We start from the raw sequence: 23,498 nt of genomic DNA on the forward strand, positions 1-23,498 counted from the left end.
GCTTGTGCAAATATGACGTTTGGTCTCTTCGTTTTGGCTGCACCGGCTGAACCAGTTCAAAGGGTGCAGCACCTTCGTCCTCGTTTTGCCGGAGCAGCGCGCGCCCTCTGTCGCACCCTCTGCACTGGCTCCCTCGTTTTGTCTAGGTGTAAGCCTAGTTCCTGACGAGTTCTGTACCGGCGTGCACGCACTCCAAAGCAGGTGCAGAGTAGTGCAGCATGGCGGGCGTCCCCCCAAGGCCAGAGCAGACGACGTTGCAAATAGTTGTTCAGGGCGTTCAAAAGGAAGTTAAGGCACTTCACAATCCCGACGGGTCATTTATGACGGACGCCAACGGTTACGTCTATGAGGCATCAGGTAAGTCAGGCTGCATGCATTGCCAAAAAACGTGGTTAGCGGCCAGGAGTCGTAGTCGGTCAGCAAACAGCCTCGTAGCATTGCTTATGCTATGTCGGTATTTTTAATCTTGGTTTTCGCCCTTGCAGACGGCAAGCGCGTTACGTTGCGGTTCATGGCAGGGAATCGTGAAAATGACCCCCCTCCGGCACAACCGCCGACGCCTTCTCCTGCCTGCGACGGCGACGTTGACAGCGATGGGGCTTTAGCCGCATTTCCAGCAGCAGCCGCGTCGGCTGAAGATGTGGAAGAGCTTTGGAGCGCCCGAAAAACAAGGTTCTTCATCGCCAAATACTCGGAAATGAAGGACTTGGTGGGAAAAACCAGGGCACTTCGGTATGTCATCCTATGTCCAAAATTATTTGCAGCTTTTTATTATTCCGTTTCACTCTAGGCAAGCACCAACAAGATAAGGGCGCATGAAGTTCACAATGGCGATGGTTATTGTTGCCTACATTTTACTGCCAGCAATTTACATTTTACTGCCCCCCCCCACTGAAAAAAAATTTTGGCTATGCGCCTGACTGTGACATATACGTTTACATATACACACAAACAGTATGTATAGTCACGCACATATATACACAACGAAGGCATTCGTAATGTTTCATTAAGTCAAGTGATCTTCAAAAACAGCGACGGTGCTTTTGTGTTGGGCATTGCACAACCGCTGTCTTGCCGAAAAGGTGCAGCACCTCCAAGCTCAAGCCATGTTGCAAGTGTAGTGCTGCCTTGAGAATTTGCACTAGAGGGAATTGCATGTTGTTATTCTGAGGCACATCTCTAGCAAGTCTCGCCCTGCAGTCCTTGTGTCTTCACTGTCTGTCCGCATTTCTCTCGCACTGCCACTTTTCAAGATGGTGCAGCTCATTGTTAAAAGAGATATGCTTCTTGACACGTGCTACCCTATCTTTGAACCTAGACTGCGCCGTCGTGTCAGCAAACAAGGTTGCGCAGCTGCATGTTTTACAATGCAAAGACAGGTTAGAATATGGCTGTCTCCTTAGTGAAGCTTTATGATCCAAAAGAGTGATTTACACAATGTTCAACTTCTCCAACATAATGCTTCCCGCACAAAAAGAACGTTCGCAGTTATCAGAAGTGTGTGAATAGTGAATTTCGGAACCTAATCAAGTAAGAGTCAAATAGTAATGGCACCAAATAGAATACAAATAGTAATTGAATACTGTTTGAATAGTAAGTAGACCATTTTCAAAACAGCCTTAGAACAGAACATTTTATTTGAAACAAATAGTCACAAACTTTCGACAAAGGCCATTACAGTCAGTTTGAATCTACTCAAAATACCACAATTACGAAAACTAAGGTAATCTCGTATGCAGCAGGAACTAGAATATTCGTAACATTTTGTAATTGTAGGTTCAACTACGGCATTGACTAGCGTTATCAACGTGAGACTTTGTCACCTCACTTTAAATAAAATTGGGACACAAAAACAAAACAATTTACAACCAAACATTGCAGATACAACTAAATATGTAACGGAGCAGATCAACCCGTCATCACAACATGGCCTGCGCACTAAAAGCGGATAACAATGGGCGTTGAAATTTACATCTGCAAGAACAATTTACGCAAACGCAAAACTTGTATCTGTTGCTAGTCGTGAAGCTGCAAGCACTCGTAGTTCCCACCTTTGGTTATTACAAGACGAAGACAGGAGCTGATAAATGCGATACAGCTAAAGTGCAGTAAAAATTGAGCAAGAATGGAGCTTTCAGAAGCGCATTCATTCGACAATCAATATAGTGTAGGTAGTCTTGCAAAAGCTTGGGCTGCGTACAGGTCACATTAGGGATTGAAAGAATGACTTGTAGCTGTTTCGTTGTTTTGGGGTTCTCCCGCCAGTGCCGATTATTAAAAGAATATTTGTTACTTAGAATATGTGCAATTCGATTCGACTTAGGAACCGAATACAGTGCTGTTTGATTCATTATCCAAAATTTTCGAATAATCGAACATCCCTAGCAATTATCCCTGAAAGCTACACATATGAAGTACTAAGGAAAGGTTCATGTGCTACTGCAAGACTTGGGTCACGTTACGTCGCTTCCTTCTTTCCTACTAACTGTGCTTTGCTTTTTTGTTTAGCACAAGAAGGCTTCTGTGGAAGAAGTTGGCTGAGGCCATCAATACGGAGTTCTTGTGCAACGTGACTGCCACACAAGTGGAAAACAAATGGAAGTCGCTGGACAGAGCATATAAAAAGTCAAAAAAAGACAACAATTCTTCAGGTCACCACCGTGTGAACTGTGAATATGAAGAGTAAGTTACGATTGTGTCTTCATATCTTCAGTGATTCTCATAGTGTCTATTACAGAGAGCTGGCAGAAGTCTTGGAAAAAGAACATAGTGTAAATCCAAGGCTGCTCTTGGAGCCTGGAAAAACAATCCTGCCTAGTGCAAGTCCAGAGTAAGTAAAAATTACTTAATTTGTGCTGTAGCCTGGAAATGACATGGCACCTGTACAATTACTTTCAACAGCACCAGCATCACTGAAGCACCTCAAGATGCAGCAGTCCCAGTCGAGTGCAACACAGCATCCAAAGTTCGGAGCAGCACAACGCCAAAAAGGAAGCGCCAGAGTAGGTCCCAAGTCACGCCGCTCTTGGAGGCATTAGAAAAAATGCAAGCTTCGAGAGCTAAGCAAGAGGAGGCAGCAGTGAAACAACTGGAGGAAAGAAAAAAATGGGAAGAGGCAAAGGCAAAGCGGCATGATGAGCGCATGCAGCGATTCGATCGGTTGATCGACGTACTCTCAAATAAGGACGGGTTATTATATGGGCAATAAACTTTTATAACACTAGCAGTGTCTACTCCATCTAATTTGTTAAAAAAAAACATTGCTTCTAGACGCGGCACCCCACTTCGCAAAACATTTGCACACTGAATAAATCGCGAAGCAAAGATGAACTTCTAGCACTGTTCCTTTGCAATGAACTCTCGCAGAGACTGACTGTAGCCTGGCAGACTGCAATCAAAATCTCCTGCACTTTCATCATTGCCCACATCTTCTTCTTGGGGAAGCGTTGCAAGTTCCTCAAGGAAGTCCCTTTCATCGTTGCACATGTTGTGTAGCACACACGCAGCCATAACTATATAGCAGCACTGTTGCACACTTTTTGCATCAACAAGGTAGAGCCTCCTAAAACGCTGTTTAAGCAGGCCGAAGGTGTTCTCAATAAGCACTCGTTGTTGACTGTGTCGTTTATTGAAGCTCTTTTTCCACGTAGGAAAAGAACTTCCATTGTCCTTGAATGGGGTCATGAGCCATGGCATCAGTGGATATGCACTGTCACCCAGTATATAATTGTCTTCACATTCCTGAATTGCGCGTGCAAAGAAGGGGCTCTCCCTCAGGACACGGGCGTCGTGAACCGAACCTGGAAACCCAATAAACACGTTCAGCAACTTGTTCCTGTCGTCGCAGATTCCTTGCAGGATTATCGAAGGCCACTTTTTCCGGTTGAAGTAAGACTGCGTAGATTCGCTTGGAGTGAGTATCCCGATGTGTGATCCATCGATACAGCCGATGGTGTTTCTTGGGCCCTTGCCTTTACTTTTGGCGAGGAAGCCGTTCTTTATGCGGGTCACTTCCGCGCTACTAGGCCAGCAAATTATCTCATCGCTAATAGCGTGTAAGAAGTGAACGACCCGTGTCACACAAACATGAACAGACGACTCGGTAACATCGAATTTGTCGCCTATGGCGTACATAGATATTTGTGAGCCTAGGTACACAAGCGCTATGAGGCATGTTTTTTCGGCACTGATTTGTTGGCGGCCTTGCACTGCCCTTGGGTAGAAGGCTGAAGTCTTGAACTTGGCACTGAAACTATCAAAAGTCTCCCTGGACAGCCTGAAGAGGCGCTTGAATTCATACTCATGGTACCTGCCGATAATGCTTTCGTACCCGGGTACACGGTTGGCATCGTCGCGCACCAACGCGCACGCGACCAAGATGCACGCATCGTCGTACTCATCGTCGCAGTCACTGCAAACGGCACCGCTGACGGAATCGTCGTCGCTGCTCGAGTCCAGCAATTCCATCGCAGTCACAAGAAGTGCCATCACGGCCGTGTATTGATCGGACAAGGCGGCGGAGGCGGCTATTTTAGGCTTACACTACAAGGTGTTCTCCGGCCTGCACTCACGTCAACTCACGCCTTCGTTTTGGCTGTAGCCGTCGCGCGCTAGTGTCGGCTAGTGCCGAGGCGTGGTTGAGGCTGCACCTGCACTTGCTCGACCGGCGCTGCACGCTCACTGCACCGCTTGGCACCGCTTTTTCTGCACCTGCACTTTTCTGAACTAGTGCAAGCCAAATCGAAGATTCCTGTTGATTATCATAGAAGTACAGTGAACTAGAATACTTCTAGTTCACTGTGGTGCAGGCGAATCGAACGGACCTGTAATAGAAGTGTGGCTGCTTGGGCTAGTTGGTATGGCACACCGTGGTATGGCATGACCATGACCTACTACACTCCTGACCTGTTCAGATAGCGGGGTTCCTATGGGAGCGCGTGTCCCCGCTCTCGTTCAATCGCTCGCCGTAGGTGGCGCTACCTATAACCTGTTCGTCTGCTTCTTTACGGTTGTTTTGTAGGCGCTGGTATAAGAATGCCTGCTTTCTGTGGTGAACTGTCGGCATATATGTGACTATTTCTTCCCATACATTGCTGGTCAAGTAAGCTGTTCAGTGCGCTTAAGAATTTATAGCACACTGGTTGACAAACGTGGAAACCCGTGGATTTACATGATTTTGGACAGCCTATGCGTTGTCGCGTGCATTTTATTGCAAAAAAAATTCTGAATGTCTTTTAGTATTATTATTTCTGGATATTTCTAAATTGTGGATCATAAATTCGCACTACGAGTGCTTTGTTGGTTAAAATTTGACTACAAAGAGTGAAGGTGACGTCAGCGAACAGGTGCTGCCTAGCGCCACGCCGCTCGTAGGTGACGGCCCTAGCGGCAGAAGGTATGAACTAGAACGTGGGCGCTGGAAGAGGTGCTCTCTGGGCAGGTCAGGAGTGTAGTAGGTCATGGGCATGACGATAGTTATAAGGTCCGTTCGATTCACCTGCACCGGTCGGAACCGGTTCATGGCTGTGCACGCGAAGCTCAGAAATTGTGCAACGTGAGTTCAGCGGTGTAGGCACAGCACGACACCCGAAACAAATGACGATGTGCCGACCAGGTGTTGGCCTTATTTCTTTTCGGTTAATTTACACCGTTCAGCAAACACTGACCTATGGTGAAACGCACATGCGGACAGTTTATGAGGCGCGAACATCTTGACAAAACACACCACATTTGTAGAGGCGGGTACGGCGTCTAAGCCACCTACGTCTAAGAGCTGCGTCGTCTGCTCAGCTGCACGCGCGCCTGCACCAAGCCGGCACCGTCAGCAAAGAAGGTGCAGGAAAATCGTGAACCGGTGCTGCACCTCTTCTGCACCTTTCGAAACAAACGGCAGGGTTCAGCGGTCGTCAATGCTGCACCGCTAAAACGAATGGCAAGGTGCAGCACCTTGTGAACTGGTTCACGTGGTGCAGGCGAATCGAACGGACCTATAGCGCGAGAACAAAACGATGACACAGACAAGAAGGACACGAGCGCTGACACATGACAGGAATGAGCTTGTAGCGCTTGTAGCTCTGCATTGTTTTACAGCGGTGTGACAAAATGAATATCTTGCCCAAAAAAAGGTACGTCGTATTCAGATAAAATAGTTGCTTTGCAGTCTTTGTTAGATTGTCTATTACGCCGTTCAAATTACCTGTAAGTTCATTTGTACGTCAGGGGCTACTAGGCAGCATTAGTTCGACAAAAATAAGGTGTATATGATTGAAGCTGCTAGAAAAATAAAAGTATTGTAGTAAAAGAAGCTTTGTTTTTGTTGTGAATTGTTGCAACACTAACAGAATATCAATTTCGTTTAGTGTCAATTCGTCTTTTAGGTAGTCCATTTTGAAAACTAGCCTCCAATCGATGTTAACGTATTGCCAATACCTGCTTCTTTGAAAGGGGCACTGGTCCTACCTGGCTAAAATGGACAGCTCATACTCGTACTCGATAGATGGAGAGGTTGATTTCGAAGATCTGGTTGAATGGGGCAAAAAGTGAGAGTGTTATTCTGCTAAAAAGTGCTGCTTTTTTGTTTACATGTAACTCTACAGCTGGCATGTTCGCACCAAGCGAAATATTGACCGTGTACGCAAGGATGAAGCGCGTGCAGCCCAAGAGGAAAAGGAACTTCAGAGGAAGATTCAGCTTGCAGTGAGTAGCACTGCCACGAACTTTTTTTTCCTTTATTGCCATAAATATTGTTTTTGTCGGCTGCGAAAGCGCGAATTTAACAAGCACAATAAAAATATGTTACAAGCATAAGTCGGCAGAAAAAGTAAAACTCACTCGAGACTCACCAAAACTTTCTTGAGCCAACCTCACTAGGACTCACTCTCACGAAATTTTTCTTCAACTGGACTCACTTAGACTAAAACTCACACAAGTAATTACTCTTCCGAATTCACTCAGACTCGTGGCTCGATCTGAGTCCGAGGGAGTCGACTCATGAGTTCGTTAGCCGAGGATTAGCCTTTTTCACCGTGGTGTCGATTCTCTTCAACACTAATATTTCATGTACGCGGTAATGTTGGCACCTTTTGATACAGTACAGTACTCACGGATTGAAAAAGGACACTCGGGAGCGTGTGGGCGATGGTACATGGGCCGCCTCCCGTGGGTGCGTGTGGAACCAATGTGTTGCATTGTGGTGTGAAGCGAGAGAGAGAACACCTACGGAGCAGGATTACTCCGTCCTGTCACCAAATTGTCTGCTTGTAGTTAACCATGTGTACACTGCCACCATGGCGCTGCAAGGCTCACGCACATTTGCATGTCGACCGCCCTAGCTTGCCACGGTGCATCACTTTATTGCCACACCAGAAGACGACCCTCTCGTTCTGCGTGCTTAGGCGAAGTAGTATGCATGCTGTGCAAATAAAACACAGGATTCAGTTGGAGATTGCGCCTTGCATGGGTTCATAGACATGATAAACATGTGCACAAAATCATGGAAAGTTTACTTTTCGTTTCTGCCTCGACAAGAAAGAAAATGAGTGCCAGGCTTGCCTTCATGCTACAGGGAAATAGTATGACCAAACAAGAGCCCTTTAAATCTGCGGGTATTGGACTTCCTGTGTGCCGTTCATAGTTAAAGCAGGCAAGGGAAACTTCAGGTCAAAACAACCAACAACTTATTTAACTATATGTGGCATACGGCAAGGTCCGCCCAGGGACAAGGCATCGGCGCGGCGGCCATAATCTCCGGGCAGCAACATTTGGCCAGCGAGAGTGCCATCCACCATTCTTCGTGGCAGCCAAGGCAACTCTCTTCTGTTCAGCTCAGTTTATTAGGCCCCTCTTTCTTGGATGGGCATTATATAAGGGGTGGGGTTGTGTGTAGGTTAACAAACTCAGTGAACGTAGTTTTAGTTCTGAAAATGATCAATAATATAATCTTGAAAGGCAGATGATGAGGCGGTGGTGACGATGTCCCAGGGCAAAAGGCAGCATGCAGGCTAACCCTTTTGAAGAGCGCAGGTGGGCCACACACACCTCTAGTGCGCAACACGTGGTGCTATCTCTGGGTAGTCGGTACATGTCGTTCCCACAAATCTTGATTACCTTTTGCCGGGGGGGGGGGGGGGGGGGGGGGGGCTTGTTAAGGATTTTACGGCAGGCAGAAAGAAGGGCAAAATGAACTTACAGTACATTTAAAGTGTACTGCTACCACAGTGATCTGTAAAAATTATCCAGGAGACCACTTGTTACACAGTTTTACAGGATTATATATGGATATTTATGATGCCAGGGCTATGGTTTGTCAGAGAGGGCTGTCATTTATAAATTTCCCCAGAAGTGTTATAAAGACACCTTTTATGTTGGTGCTTTTGTATAATTATTGAATTCAAATCCGTGTTACTCGACCTAAAAAAGGGTAATGAAATAAATATATAGGTCTAAAATTCACTACTGTTATTATTTCCTAAACCGATGCAAACCAAAGCTCATGCCTAGCTTGAGCTGCGCAAGGAACAGAACAGGTTCACATGCCTGGCGTGTCGGGCGCCGGCAGCCGCCGCTGCTCTGCTTTAGCCGATGAATAAAGTGGCAAGACTAGCACGGCCCCGTTGGCCACCTTCTTCGACGTCATCTCTCTCTTCACTCGCTACGCTGGTGAGTCAAAGAACAAGCTGTTCGATGAGCCATCGGCTGCCATGATTCCGCAATGCTGCCCGCCAGTGCCGTCGTTCTGCCGTTTCACCCGATCCTAGCCCAGGTATATTCATGCAGCTTGACGCCGTTCTCGCAGTGAATGGCGTTGTGGACTAGCTGTTTATGCACGCCATCTTGCTCGATGCGTTGCTGGTCGAGTTTTGCCATCTTGCTGGCGCTACGGCCTCATCTACCACCAGTTTCCAGGGGCCCGGAAGTTGCGGGCCCCTGGAAACTTGCACCGCAGCCCTGCCTTGACCATGACCTAACTCTCCCGACTACGTCACCTCCAACCTCACGTCCGGCTACTAGCGCAGTTATTTCTGCGCCCGAACACCCGCCCCACGAGGTTCAGGATGTTGCTGCTGTCATCGACCACTCCACCACGAGGTGCATGCCGACCAATCATACGTCTTCCCCGACCACCAAAGTCCACGACACTGCTGACATGCGGGCTCCATGACGGCAACCTCACCACCGCACGACCTGAAGCCTGCCACGACCACGGACATAGTTACGCCCGATATTGCTTTTTCGCACACAGCACTTGTACCAGCCCTTGTGCGCCCTTGACTCCATCAACGGGCACATTTGCCTGCCATGTCCGCTCCCGCCACCTGGTGCGCTCTCGAATGCACCCATCAAATCTTTGTAGGACCTGCTTGTTTATGACAAATCCCCGGGTGCCATATTCCACAGCCACTGCGTTTCTCCCAGTGCCGACCACCGGAACAATCATGATGACCCTGTGCCCTTTCATGTTAATGGCCTGAACTGCCTGGGACCCTTTTGTTTTGCGAACCTAACCAACTTGTATATACGCCTTCATAATTTTCATCCCAAGCTCATTTCAGCTGGGGGGGGGGGGTAATCTGTAGCATCATCATCATCTTCTTCATCATTTTTCTAAGCCACCGCACCGCGCCTCTCGCGCAGCTCATGCCAAGCTCGAGCTGCGTGAGGAATATAACTGGTTCACGCGCCTGGCATCTCGGACACCGGCAGCCGCCGCAGATCTGCTTCAGTCAATGAATAAGGTGGCGAGACTGGTACCCTGTCGGCTGCCCTCACGACATTGTCTCACATCTCCCTCTCTAACTGCGCCATATTTACTCGAATGTAATGTGAGTGTTTTTCCAGATTGTTGCTACCTAAAGTCAAACCTCGTGTTACAATTGAATATTAAAATAACTTTTTCCCTGAACTTAATCAGTGGCCCCTCAGGTTACAGTTGTGGTCGCATTACAATTGAGTGAACAATGTACTTCTGAAAACTTGAGCCAGACATGGATGAAAAGGCGCTTGACAAGCACATTACTTTTAAAGATGTTTTTTTTTAGATAGTGTTGCCACTTTATGTGCAATGTACATAAACATAGTCTGATTAACTCCGTGCACTGAAGCTTTAATGTCAGTAATTGTTAAATAAAAGAAGGCAAATGAATTGAGATATCAGTTTCTTCTTAGACGTGATCGTATGAAGCCAGGGAAAGCATGGGAAGTGTTGTTTGTAGTTTTTAATTCAAGTGCACTGATCATGAATGAGAAAGGAAATGAATTAAAGAGGATGAAAAAAAAACTTGCCTCTGATTTGTACTAAACTCACAACCATGGAATATCTGAAGTGGAGTTTTTTTTTTTGTTCAAGTGTTTTCAGTATCATGCTTGTAGACTGCTGTCAACTCTGAAAAATATATACTTCAAACAGAATGGCTAACTGCAGCTTTGTGTGTAGCTTTTTACATGCAGTGACATGCTTCTTTAGAAGAAATGTTGGGACCAGTTTGTAACAAGTCTTAAATCACCTTAGCCTGCAACAGAATGCCAACATTGAGAAATGAAGTTATGATGAATTGTATGGATTCATACAGGGAAGAAGAATGTAATTTCTCACTAAATTAGCCTGTGTACTACTGGCATAATCATGGCATAAGAACAAGAAATAACTTGTTCCAATTAATTTAAATATTTATTGTCTGCAGTGCTAATTTTTTCAATGGACAAGTGTGTTTATAAAAATGTTACCACAAAACATTTCTCTTTTTTTTTAATTTAGCCTTTCATTTTTTTTTTGCTGTAGTATTGAGTATTATACTCTGCTTCTAAACCTGTGCAGACTTCTTTTTGTAAGTTTTATTGTCTGCATCTAAGTAGGGCAGTTATTGGTACTCCAAAGAACTTCAAGATAAGTTTTGAGGTCTTATTTGATGACACATTATTTTGGAAAACTTTTGTTGATACTGGCTTATTAAAAGCCACCTTTGTACAGTTTTAGGTTCTTTAACTTGATGTAAGCAACACCAAGTTTGTGCAGCAAGGCTAGTATTGGGAAGGAGTGCACATCTTGCCATTTAATTTTGTTTTTGTTCATTGATAGTATTAGATTTGAATTACATGCTACATTGAATCATTGTTTGCTGAAATTTAGATCACTTCTATATGTCATCATGCCTTTTTTTATGCAGGAATCGGAAGCCCGGATCAACTTCTTGCGTGGAAAAGTGAAGGGGGGTAGCGAAGAACAGTTAGACCTTGGGAAAGTTGCAACTGCTGAGGTTGTGACAGATTTGATGTCAAGTGGCCATTTCAATTTCTTCAAAGATGTGGAAAAGGCTGAGGTACCTTTTTGGGTTCTACAAACTTGTTGTTAATCTATTTCATGCTGTTATTTTCTTAATCTACGAAAGTATGGGAAATGTCTGGGGGGGGGGGGGGGGGCTCATTTTCTGTATTATACATAACTAATGAAGCTGGCGGACAAGTAAGCCAAAGGAAAGCATAGACGACTCTATGCTTTCTTTGGCTTAATTGTGTGTTGATTTCATTATTTCTTTAAATTTAGCTTTATATTTACAAAGGGTGTTTAATATTTACATTTAATATATGTTTACTTACAGTGTGCAAAATAGTTATCATTCCTATGCATCATTAGCCATGTACAAGTTGACAAAGTTTGAGGCTTGGGATTGTTGTATATCTGTAACAGTAAATTTAAGAATGAGGTCACAAAGGCAAAGAAAGAAGACTACACACTGCACTGTCTTATAACATTTGTTTTTTTGCTGGTTTTGGAAATTCGCACCACTATTAGAGCCATTATTTTGGTGCAATCACATTCTCGATCATGGGGTGTCATCTCGTGAGCATTTGAGGCTGCTCACTACAGTAGATGCTATGTTTTTCTGCTTTGAAACACGCCGGTATTCTAGTCTTCAACGTTCTAGTGATGGTGTCCAACAAAGACCCAAATTACTAAGTTATCATGCAGTCATATTTTTAATAGTTGTTTAAATTTACTTAGGGAAAGCTTAAGAGTCATTTTCGTACAGCATGTAACCTTTGAAGCAAGTATTTTTGTTACCACAGGCCGTTTTCTTAAAATGTGCATATTATGCACACTGGGTCTCAATACGTGCTTTTGTGTGCGCATGTAAGCCAGTGTTACGGGGTTGGTAATAAGCTTTCTGGCATTAAATTTTGTTGTTTGTTTAATCTCGGAATCTTTAACAAAAAGGTGCACCACTTTTTCGAGCCGATAACCTGCAATGACCCCTGAGACCTCTGAGAATTGCGTGACGACAAGGCTGTGTTTCGCATATTACCTCGTATGGAAAAATTGGTGTGGTGTAAAATTTGACCTTGAGCCATCCCGAAAGCTACTGAAAGCCATGGTGCCTCCTGAACTAAGAACTGCGTGAGCAAGACACATGCCGGACCTTGTAAAGCAGGTATATTTTTCGAACTGCCAGAACTCGGGATGTTCTCAGCAAATAAAATTCCGGTGCAGCATCTTCCTAGGCATCACATCTGCATGAAACTCCTGCAAACAGTTCCACATCAAACGAGGGTGCTTTCTGTGACCAAATGTAAAATTTTGTTATAGGCGAGTGTGGCTCCTTTTCTGCACATTGCCCCGCCGCGGTGGTCTAGTGGCTAAGGTACTCGGCTGCTGACCCACACGTCGCGGGTTCAAATCCCGACTGCGGCGGCTGCATTTCCGATGGAGGCGAAAATGTCGTAGGCCCGTGTGCTCAGATTTGAGTGCACGTTAAAGAACCCCAGGTGGTCAAAATTTCCGGAGCCCTCCACTACGGCATCTCTCATAATCATATGGTGGTTTTGGGAGGTTAAACCCCACAAATCAATCATTTTCTGCACATTAAGACCCAAGGTGCATTTTAATGCGCAGACTGGTGTGTGAAAGCTGTTTGCTGTACAGGTGCAAATGTTCTTCTTGTGAAATACTGTTTGTGTGTACATAACGAAATACGTTTTTTTATTTAACCTGTGCGGCCACAAATTGACTGGGGTCTGAGTAGGATATACATGGGGATGTGTGCACAGAAGAATGAGGGAAGAAAGGCAAAAGGAATGAAATCAGGCATTTATACAGCACGCATGTCAAAAGTGAGTACTATGGAACGGCACAAATTATCATGACCAATTCAGAAAGGTAATTTTTCAAGGAGTGAGATGTATAAAGGGTGAGCTGACGCAAGCACTACCCAGTTTTATGACGTGATCTGCTTCAATGATATTGCTTGTGAGCTGTGAACTGAAATTGATTTCTTGCAAAAACGGTTCGATAGTAGATACCTTGGTCATGCGTACTGTAAGAATGCCTTCTGTTATTCCTTTTGATTGATTTGTGGGGTTTAACGTCCCAAAACCACCATATGATTATGAGAGACGCCGTAGTGGAGGGCTTCAGAAATTTCGACCTCCTGGGGTTCTTTAACGTGCGCCCAAATCTGAGCACACGGGCCTACAACATTTTCGCCTCCATCGGAAATGCATCGAGTACCGATGGAGGCATTTTCGCCTCCATCGGTACTCGGCTGCTGACCCGCGACCTGCGGGTCAGCAGCCGAGTACCTTAGCCACTAGACCACCGCGGCAGGGCTGTTATTCCTTTTATCCTCTTTTCCCTCGTTATTCCATGTATGTGCCCTCATCTATATGAGTGCATCAAACTGCTACAGTAGTCAACAGTGTTGTAAGACAGCACAGTGGGTTGTATTCTTTCTTGTCTTTGTGCCCTTGTTCTGTAAGTCTGCTATATATGTTGGCCGCACTTCAGTCACTAACCTTGTATTTAAAAATGGCCTACTTGTTATAAATAACCAAAACTGTGTGTGTCGTCTAAAATTCTTTTTTCAATTGTGAAAAGGTCAGTACAAGATAGACACGTCACATTGTGCATATATGAAGGGTTACGGTACCAGGCACACACACTCACTAGCCATTACTCCATTCACTACACGTGTCAACTGTTACAAGCTACGTTTTTATCTGAAAACGTTGGTTACAAGAACGATAGTAGATCTACTATCTTTCTTTCCAAGAACGATAGTAGATTGGAACAAACTGCCTGATAAAACCGTTACATAGACTCACTATCACAATTTTAGTCACAGCTTCAATAGTAATCAGTTTCCTTGTCTAGCTGAGATGTTTCATTTGGTTTCTTTCTGTTTTTTACTTGTGCTAAACGGATTCTCTGCTCGATTTGAAATTTGTTAGAATAACGTCGCTTGCCTTTTTTTTTTTTTTTTCGAAAGCACGTGTATAAAGACATTCATATGTTCGTTACCCATTGTTATTTTTCTGTTGAGTTTACCTGTCATGTACCACGCTGCCAAGATCTTGAAGAAAGATCGCAGTATCTACAAATAAATAAAATAAAAATATACATGTTGTTTTGTATAAACTGGGCTGATAAACTGCATGTTTGAATGCTACCAGTAACTGACTAGAGCAGGTTTGGCTAGTAATTGGGCAGACAGCCTTATACATAGACTAGCTTCTGTTAGCAGAATGCAAAAGGGGCTAACTCTTGGCTTGCTCAGCTTGACGAAGCTAAACCAGCATATATTTTTATCTTTGTGATTTGTACCTACGTCAACGTACAAGAACAGTGGCACTTAGCATTTACAAATAAATAAAATAAGAATATACATGGTGTTTAGTATAAACTGGGCCGATAAACTGCATGTTTGAATGCTACCAGTAACTGACTAGAGCAGGTTTGGCTAGTAATTGGGCGGACAGCCTTATACATAGACTAGCTTCTGTTGGCAGAATGCAAAAGGGGTTAACTCTCCGGAATACAAACATATTCTTTAGTTGTGTAAATGAGCACAAGTTGAAGCTATGTGCAATATTAGAGCTCGTGAGGCCATACGCTTCCATGTTGCAAGTCATACTGAGCACCATTGTATGTACTATGTAACTTTTCAAGAAGCTTTTTTCATGGAAAGTGTGCTGTTCCCTTCACCTATTCTGTTTGTCCTCTTCCTTGTGCATCAGCGAAACCTGCATTCTAAAAATGAAGATCGTGAGAAAGAAAAGAAGGCTGAGCAGGAAGACTATGAGAAAAAAATAGGCCTTCTCACATATTTGGGACAGAGCTCGAGTGAAGCCTCTGGTATGTGTATGCCTGTTTTGTCCTCATTTTAGTAGTGGTGATACAAACAAGCGGTGTGAATCCAAAAAGAAAGCATTTTTTTTGTCAAGCACAGGTGACTGACCTATGCTGTTAAAAAAAATCAAGAAAAAAAACATGCATCTTTTAATGAGTAGGGAAGCTATTTTCCCATTCCAATGCAGTAACAGAAAAATGCATATGAGGTTTTTAGTGCATTGCTGATGCAGATGCCGTGGCCAGGAAGCCCAGCCACCCAACTCCTCTGATGCCTCCTTTATTATATATGCTAGCTGTGTCACCTCCACTATACTGTCCTGCTCTCATGTATTTTTTTGTCTGCTCTGCACATAGATATCATATTTTACAGAAGGTGGCCATTGCCCACTGGTTGACCGTGTTGCTGCCAGAATTCATTTAATGTGCAAGAAATCGCTGGTTATATGCACACCAAATGGTGTGAGGCTTCTTGCTGTGAGCTTGTTTACTAAGTCATCTCTGTCTCACAAAAAGCTTGGCTACTTAGTATCACGAACGGCTGATGCATGCATCGGTCAGCTTATTTCAATATCATGGCCGCATGGTGGTTATGTCTCCCAGAAAGCTAGACGCACACCACTACAACCATTTCCTTTTCTTTTATTTTGTTCTTTCTCATATTTTTCAAGGGATAAGGTGGGTGCCCCGTTGCAGCTAATGTTGGTCTTTGATCCCATGGCTCAGTGGCTACCTGGGTTGGGCTGCTGTTTCTGTTAAAATGCACAGCTCCTGTCATCTTTAACTGCTTCATGCCAGCTCTAGTTGCTTCCTTCTACATCATCACAATTGTGTGTTGCTGTCTTTGTCAAAGTACTCAGTTCTTCTTAGCTTGGCAGCAATGATTTTCGTGCAAGTGCCTCTCATTTGAACTTAACTGGACGTGGTTTGTTCCAGTTGGAAGCCATCCACTATTCTTGGTCCCAAGATAGTTCAATTGAACTGACCTTGAAATGGGAATTTGGCCACATAGTCTTTTTTTCTAGGATATCATTGGAGCTTTCATTAAAAAATATATAATTAGACTTGTCAAGATATAACTATAATTGTTATGCACTCCTAGCTGGTCATTATTGAGACTTTGCACTTTGATAAGGGGATATCTAAAATACCGTATTTACTCGCATAATCGGCGCACTCGCATAACAGGCGCACCCCTAGTTTGGTCGCGGAAAATTCGATTTTTTTTAATTCCGCGCATAATAGGCGCACCCCGAACTTGGCCTTGATCAGAAAAGATTCTACCCCCAGCGGTACAGTTGGAACGCGGTCCCCGTACCCTGAAGAAAAAAAGAAGGCAAATCCACGAGCAAGTAAAAAAAATTCGAAGTGCAACGACCTAACCAATGTGTTTGTCGAAATAAAATTTGAAAAAAAAAAGCGTCCATGAGCGAAAAAAAAAACGGCTGGTCCATCAGTTACTGATACCCCCCAAATCGCCACACTTTTTGGAGGTCACGTGTATAACGCCGGTGGCTCGATCGCCATCACCACCATCAGAGAAAAAGAAAGAAACGCCATTTTGCAAGTGGTGTGCGTATGTTGTATAAACCTTTCAAGGACAATGTTCGAAGGCTGTACACCACCTGGATTGCTGGAGGACAACATCAGCTGACTACAGGTGGTAAGATTAAGAGGCCGCCTGTGGAAATGCTGTGCGCTTGGATCGTGGAAGCACTGCAGGCGATCTCCGACGAAGTCGTCAGGAAAAGTTTCAAGAAGACGGGTATCTCGAACGCACTGGATGCGAGTGAGGATGACATGTTGTGGGCTGTGGATGATTCGGACACCGAAAATGAATCCCCGCTCGGCGAGGATGAATGTGTGATCTCCGACTCGGACTCCGAATAGGGAAAAGGAGGAACAGCTACGACTTTTGTGTAAATAAATTTTACGTGTGTGTGTGTGCAGTTAACGGCTCTCGCTTGTTCATTAAAAGGTACGTAGGTATGTTTGTTTTATACTGAATTAATTGGTAAACGATAAAGTCGCCTTTTACTTGACAAGTGTGCAGATTTAAAGCGCGAGAACCGAGTTGAAAAAATTTTCAAAAATTTTACCCCGTGTAATTGGCGCACCCCTAACTTCGAGCCGGATTTTCTGAAAAAAAAGTGCGCCTATTATGAGAGTAAATACGGTAGGTGTTTTGTTCTTTACTTTCATACATCTTTGTCATTTTAGTTTATAGCATCTATAATGGCTGTTTAAATTTGTTTGTGTGTGCCCTTTCCCAAAAAGCAGTAAAGTAAATGCTTTTCTTCAGTATGAAACTTTGTCGTCTTTTGCATCATCACATATGAGCATGTTCGAACATTTCTGTGTAGCTGCTTTTGAGTGCGAGCTGTGCTTTGCCACAGATGGTTTTCGGCATTTATTAATGCTCATTTGGTTGTGATTTTCTTTCTTAGCGAGCAAACCATGGTTTGCCGAGTCACATGAAGACCGCTTGCAGCTTCATGAACATGAGAAGTCAGAAAAGTTGGTTTTCTGCTATATTTACTATAGTTTTTGGGCTTGTGCTACACTTTTGTGAGCTGGTCATTTGTTCTAACAGTTTTATGTATTTTAAAATTGTGCCTCGCGATGTGCTATTGGTGCTCTGTGTATTATTTTGTGCAACAGCTTCACATGTCTGTGTTTTATGAAATTTTGTTTAAAACCTATTTTTTGAAAAATTAAAAGGTGTCCATTTTGAATATAATGTGAGTTTATAGATTTGTGCCACTTAAGTTTACTGTGCAGTAGTTCAGTAATGTTATTAAAAGTTAATTAAGCCTTTTTATTGAATACAATAGCTTTTTTATTTCAGAACTCCTGGTTTCCACCGGTTACATAAATCTGTTGAAAGGGCCCCTTGTCTTTTCTGCACTGCGCTCGGAAATAATTTCAGCCTTTGCAAGCTCACAGCTTGTATACCAATTAGTAAGCGCCCTGCTGCGGTGGTCTAGTGGCTAAGGTACTCGGCTGCTGACCCGCATGTCGCGGGTTCAAATCCCGGCTGCGGTGGCTGCATTTCCGATGAAGGCGGAAATGTTGTAGGGGTGTGCTCAGATTTGGGTGCACGTTAAAGAACCCCAGGTGGTCGAAATTTCCGGAGCTCTTCACTACGGCGTCTCTCATAATCATATGGTGGTTTTGGGACGTTAAACCCCACTTATGAATCAATACCAATTAGTAATCTTTTTTGCACCTTGGTAATGTATAAAGCTTAAAGCCAGCTGTTTTTGGTTATGACATCAGGGAGCTGTGAGCTTGCAATGACTATTAGAGCTTGGATTGGAGTTCACCAGTCTACAAAATATTTTTTTACTGCTGGCATCATGTGCCTAAGACAATGTCTGTGTGCAAAGTCAAGTTTTTGCCTTCATTTGTCTTGCATCCACTTAAGTGATTGACCAAAATCACTATGCGTGCCTTTTCAATGTGTGAATAATGAAGAGTATTGCATACAATGAAATCTTATACCACATTACTTGTCGCGAGTATAATGGAGAAACGGACATTTTGGCTTAATGAACATGCCGCAAATATCACAGCTGGGTGGAAGTCCTAAAAGTACCCTACATAAAAAGTTCAGCGACGCCCAGGACATGGTCTATGTAGGTGCAGCAGAATACGAGTATGGCCAAAACATGGTAATCATAGCGGCGGATATTCAATAGGATTCCAATGTCAGTGGCAGTGTACGTACAGATAGGGCAGAAGTGACGGAGGAGGCAGCTATAGCACTATCACTAGCCTCTACAAAAGCCGAAGTCGTGATCATTGATTCCAAAACCGCTGCTAAAAATTATGCCAAAGGAAGGATCTCACCGGAAGCGCCAAGAATTCTGGCAAACCTTTGCGACGAGTGGGTAGTTCATATTATATGGGCACTTGCTCACTCATACCTCCCCAGGAACGAAATTGTGCACGACCTTGCTCGAGAATTGGCCGGCCGAACAAGTGCAGCATGAAGTCCGGGGACGGAGAGGGACCGCATGGTTAGTTATGAAGAGATCACAAAACACTACAGGCTAGGAAGGGCGGATTCCCCCCGGCACATACCTCGCTCAACAAGCAGCAGGCGACGGCATGGCACCTCATACAAACCAACACTTTCTTGAACCTAGTAACTTATCAATGCATCTACCCAGAGATATACTCAGATTTGTGTAAATTCTATAATCAATGGGCGGATCTCAATCATATACTGTGGGCTTGCCCCTCAGTGACAGGACAATATAAAATATACAGCAATGGAGAGCAGTGAGAGACCGCACTGCTAAGCGCAGACCCAGAAGTGCAACTCAAAGTCCTTCGGCAAGCCGAGGATGCTGCCAGAGTGCAAGGACTCATGATCGCCACCTAGGGAAAGAAAACAATTCTTCCACATTTTGTCGTTTTTTTCCTTTATTAAAGTTATTTCCTCCTCCTATTTACTTTTGGTTGATTAGCATGTGCCTTATGAGCATTTCTCTACAGCCTAAAATGAAGAAATAAAGTTGTTGAACCTGTACACTGTTTGAAATGATAAGTTTCAGGTTAAAAATGCAGAATTTCTTGGATATAAATTGCAGATGTGACAGAATGTTTCTGGCTAGTGGATGTAAAAAAAAAAAAAAAAAAACCTTTAGATGCTTTGCTGCTTGAACTTGGATGCAATTACTGTAGCATTCAACAGTAAACTTGGAAATATCCACCTGATCTATAAATCCTCATGGACAAAGCTCTTTTCATTTATGGTCGCTATACTTCACACGAGTATGCATTTGACCAAACTTAAGCCTTAACAAACTAAAATAAAAAACAAACAAACATTGTTACTAAGAACAAAAAAAAAAGTTGAGGTAGCTGTTGGTAGTGTGCCTTAATGTGTGCACAAGAATGGCAACACCCTTAGGATGTTGCCATTATTTGAAGGGGCTGATGCCGCAGCGGGGCCATGTTTTGCCCTGCATCCCATGTTTATCAGCGGAGCGTTGAGATATCGGTAAGACACCGTTGGCTCAAATATGGCAGCCGCACCGCAGTAGACTCCGAAGACATCCTCACCCTAAAACATCAAGGCACCCTAGCTATTGGGGTTTCATAATGAAAGAAAGCAAAGCATGCACCATGGATGCTCAAGGAGAGAACTAGACAACAGGAGTCTCACATTTAAAGCTTTGCATGCTTGTCTGCTTTTTATTAAGTGGTGCTTGTGGTATTGATGTTCTTTTTTGTAAAATTTTGTTGATTTTCTTGCCAGAGAAACAAGGGATGCCAAGAATAAAGACCGCATAGACCCACTGCATCTCATGAAGCATTATGTCTCCTTGAAGTATGATTTGAAAGAAAACGGTCAGAAGATCAAGAAGCTAAATGTGATTGTCACTTCCTTTTTTCATGCCATTTTAGCTACCATACAGACCTAATGGAAACAGCTGTAACAATATCAAAAAAATTTCTATTTTCACTCTTTTTTAGTTGTCAATGAGCTTATATTATTTTGTGTCGTAATGAGCACCCGGTAGTTTAAAATAGCATAGTGAAAAATTTAGAAACAAACTGATACGATAATGGCTTATTGCCTAAAGGCGACTTGACATCTGCGGCTGTTCATATAAAGTATAGTTTATCGGCTTTTGCCACAATCAACAATAGCCGCGTTCACTGTTCACAGTTGTTGTGTGATATCTGTGGTATTGCAGTCTTGGTAATGTGTTTACCTTTGCTCTCAAATGTTAGAAGTGAGATTTTCTCATGTGCTTCAGAAAGGCGTAAATATAAGCATAGTGGTGCAGGATCCTTGTTGTTTTTTGTGATAGATGCACAGTGTCAGAAAACAAAGGTGAAATGTTATGTATTCAAGCAATACTGATGTTCAAGGGTACATGGAGCCTTGAAGTGATAGGAAATTTGTTGAACAAAAAATGTTACTCTAGCCAACTTTCCTACAAGAGAATTTACTGGGGTGGTGTATCGGCAACATTGCTGTATTTTTGAGACAGGAACTGTTGAAGACAAATCCCGCTGTTATAATTCTGGCTCTAACAATGTTTCTTATTTAGCAACTCCTAATGGACTGTGCTATAATTTACCTTCATTCAGTTTTATCTATGGTAATCTGTAAACATCTTTGATGTCTTTAGTGCAGGTATTCATAGTGAAGTGTAATGCAAGAACATGAACATTGAAAACAGGTTCGTGTGCCTTGCAAAGTGTATTGAAAAACGTATGTTCTTGCTGACACTGGCCGCTGAAATAGCAGATTGTTGTACTCTAGCATGAGAAATGCACTGTGCGTGAAAGTAGAATCAAACTAACAGTTTTGCTCTCTCAATCATTTTTAGCAAATTGCACAGAAAACAGAATTACATTCGAAGAAAGTAAAGCGCCTGGATAAGCCACTGGAACAGCTGCGTGCTGAGAGGTTGGCTCGTGAGAAGGCAGAGCGAGCAAAGGCCGAGGAACTCCTTCGAAGAGCTCGGGGAGAGCTGCCAGTTCAGGACAAGTTGCATGACGTCATCATGGATGATAGACGACGTGGCTACAACTCCCAGTACAACCCACACTTAGCCAAGCGTCCGCAGTGACTTGTTTCGAGTTTACGCCATCACTTACTGGATTGTAAATAGGCGATGTTGCTGTATTGTTAAAGCTGAAAATACTTCATTAAGATGCAGCATCTATGTACAGTATGCATGAATAGTAGCCATGTGTGTAAAGGCTTACAAGTGGTGTTGCAATGTATTGTATGTTGTTGGCAATGATTCTATTCTATGCAATTTGTCAATGAAGGCTCCCTGGGTGCCACACTGAGCCCCTCTTGGCTGTTGTTAACATGCCTGACCCCCCAAAAATGCCGGGCCGAGACTGCGATCTCAGCTTTTGCACCCCCATGCAGCAGCCCAGAAAGATTAAAACGGTCTATAGCAGGGTAATTACATATAAGATCAAACAAAGCAGGGCCAGTTGACCTCTTAAATTTATTTAGCAATTTTATATATTGTTGCCCACTGAGTGGTAAGAAGAGATCCGCAAATCGCTCTGCTGGGAAAAATTTTTCGAAGCACAGTAAATCACTAATGATGAAGAGGTGGAGTGCCACGCTTACCTTGTCTTCTGTTTTCTTCTACTTTGGTTATGAATTATACAAAATGTATTATAGCTATGTTTCTTAAATTTGTTTAGATAAATATATGCAAGTTTGGGCTTGCGTTCAGATATTTTTTCACTCCTCTGGGTAGTGTACATATTTTTATGAAAAATTTCAAAATCGGCCAAAAAAAAAGACATTTTTTGCCTGCTTTGCAGGTTTTTATATCAAAAATAGCATATGGCAGAGCAGCGATAATTCTGCATCACGTTCTTAGCATACTTATTTATCAAACTGCCAAAGCTTATAATAATAATACCTTCAATAAAGAGATAAAATCACTCTAGAAAACAGCACACAATAGAAACTTATGAAGATTAAAAACATTTTTGATATTTCTTAAACTTTCCCCCCATATGATGATTGATATGTGTGGTTTAACGTCCCAAAACCACCGTATGATTATAAGATATGCCGTAGTGGAGGGCTCCAGAAATTTTGACCACCTGGGGTTCTTTAACATTCACTAAAATCTGAGCACACGGGCCTACAGCATTTTCGCCTCCATCGAAAACGTAGCCGCCGCAGCTGGGATTCGATCCCTCGACCTGCGGGTAAACTTTGATATGTGGGGTGTAACATCCCAAAACCACCATATGATTATGAGAGACGCCGTAGTGGAGCGTTTCGGAAACTTCGACTACCTGTGGTTCTTTAACGTGCGCCCTAATCTGCGGGTAAACTTTCCCCACATATTGTCTTGCAGAACACCTTTCATAGTTAATAAAGACATGTTGCATAATTTGGTTTCACTTGCAGTTACGGGCCGTCGAATAAGGCCCTTGCGAAAGATTTAGTCAATTGTAGATCGGTCTTCCTGCCCGCTAAGTGTACGGAATGCAGGCCTATACTTCAGTTTCCTGAAAGGCAAGCAGCACTGAGATACCTCTCGTTTCCACTAAGGATACCAATTTTGAAATGATATAGTCATGGGAGCGGCCATGAGTGCGTGATTAACGAGCAAGCAAACGCGCACAGTCCGGTGTGTTCTGGGGCAAAGAGGGCCTTTGCGCGAAACTCTGCACACCATGTATGCCTGAAAATTGTATGGCATTTTAAGGACTATAGTCTTTCTTGGGGACCTTTGACAAAAAAATGTGGTCTGTCGGTCTGTACAAGCAATTATTACGCATATCTGAGGTGCCATAACAACACGTCGATGTTTTGTATATATGCGTTTATACTAGAAGAGGCACACACACGTAACTCTAAGGACTGTAG

The 23,498-nt window shown here is 43.5% G+C and overlaps 2 protein-coding genes across 2 annotated transcripts; both read left to right on the forward strand.

Moving 5' to 3' along the window:
* Positions 1–24: 24 nt before the first annotated feature.
* LOC142775945 (uncharacterized) lies at positions 25–3,223 on the forward strand. Its single transcript, XM_075878536.1, has 5 exons — positions 25–357; positions 486–732; positions 2,509–2,682; positions 2,738–2,830; positions 2,902–3,223. Exons 1-5 carry the CDS (start codon positions 219–221, stop codon positions 3,206–3,208), a joined length of 960 nt encoding a protein of 319 aa, XP_075734651.1. The 5' UTR covers positions 25–218; the 3' UTR covers positions 3,209–3,223.
* A 2,749-nt stretch (positions 3,224–5,972) lies between these two features.
* Positions 5,973–21,919, forward strand: LOC119169315 (leukocyte receptor cluster member 1 homolog). The gene is made up of 7 exons (XM_075878548.1): positions 5,973–6,125; positions 6,597–6,696; positions 11,163–11,315; positions 15,007–15,124; positions 17,566–17,635; positions 20,388–20,502; positions 21,472–21,919. Exons 1-7 carry the CDS (start codon positions 6,103–6,105, stop codon positions 21,712–21,714), a joined length of 822 nt encoding a protein of 273 aa, XP_075734663.1. The 5' UTR covers positions 5,973–6,102; the 3' UTR covers positions 21,715–21,919.
* The last annotated feature ends 1,579 nt before the right edge of the window (positions 21,920–23,498 follow it).

Source organism: Rhipicephalus microplus, chromosome 2, assembly GCF_043290135.1.
Source record: "Rhipicephalus microplus isolate Deutch F79 chromosome 2, USDA_Rmic, whole genome shotgun sequence".
Taxonomy (NCBI): domain Eukaryota; kingdom Metazoa; phylum Arthropoda; class Arachnida; order Ixodida; family Ixodidae; genus Rhipicephalus; species Rhipicephalus microplus.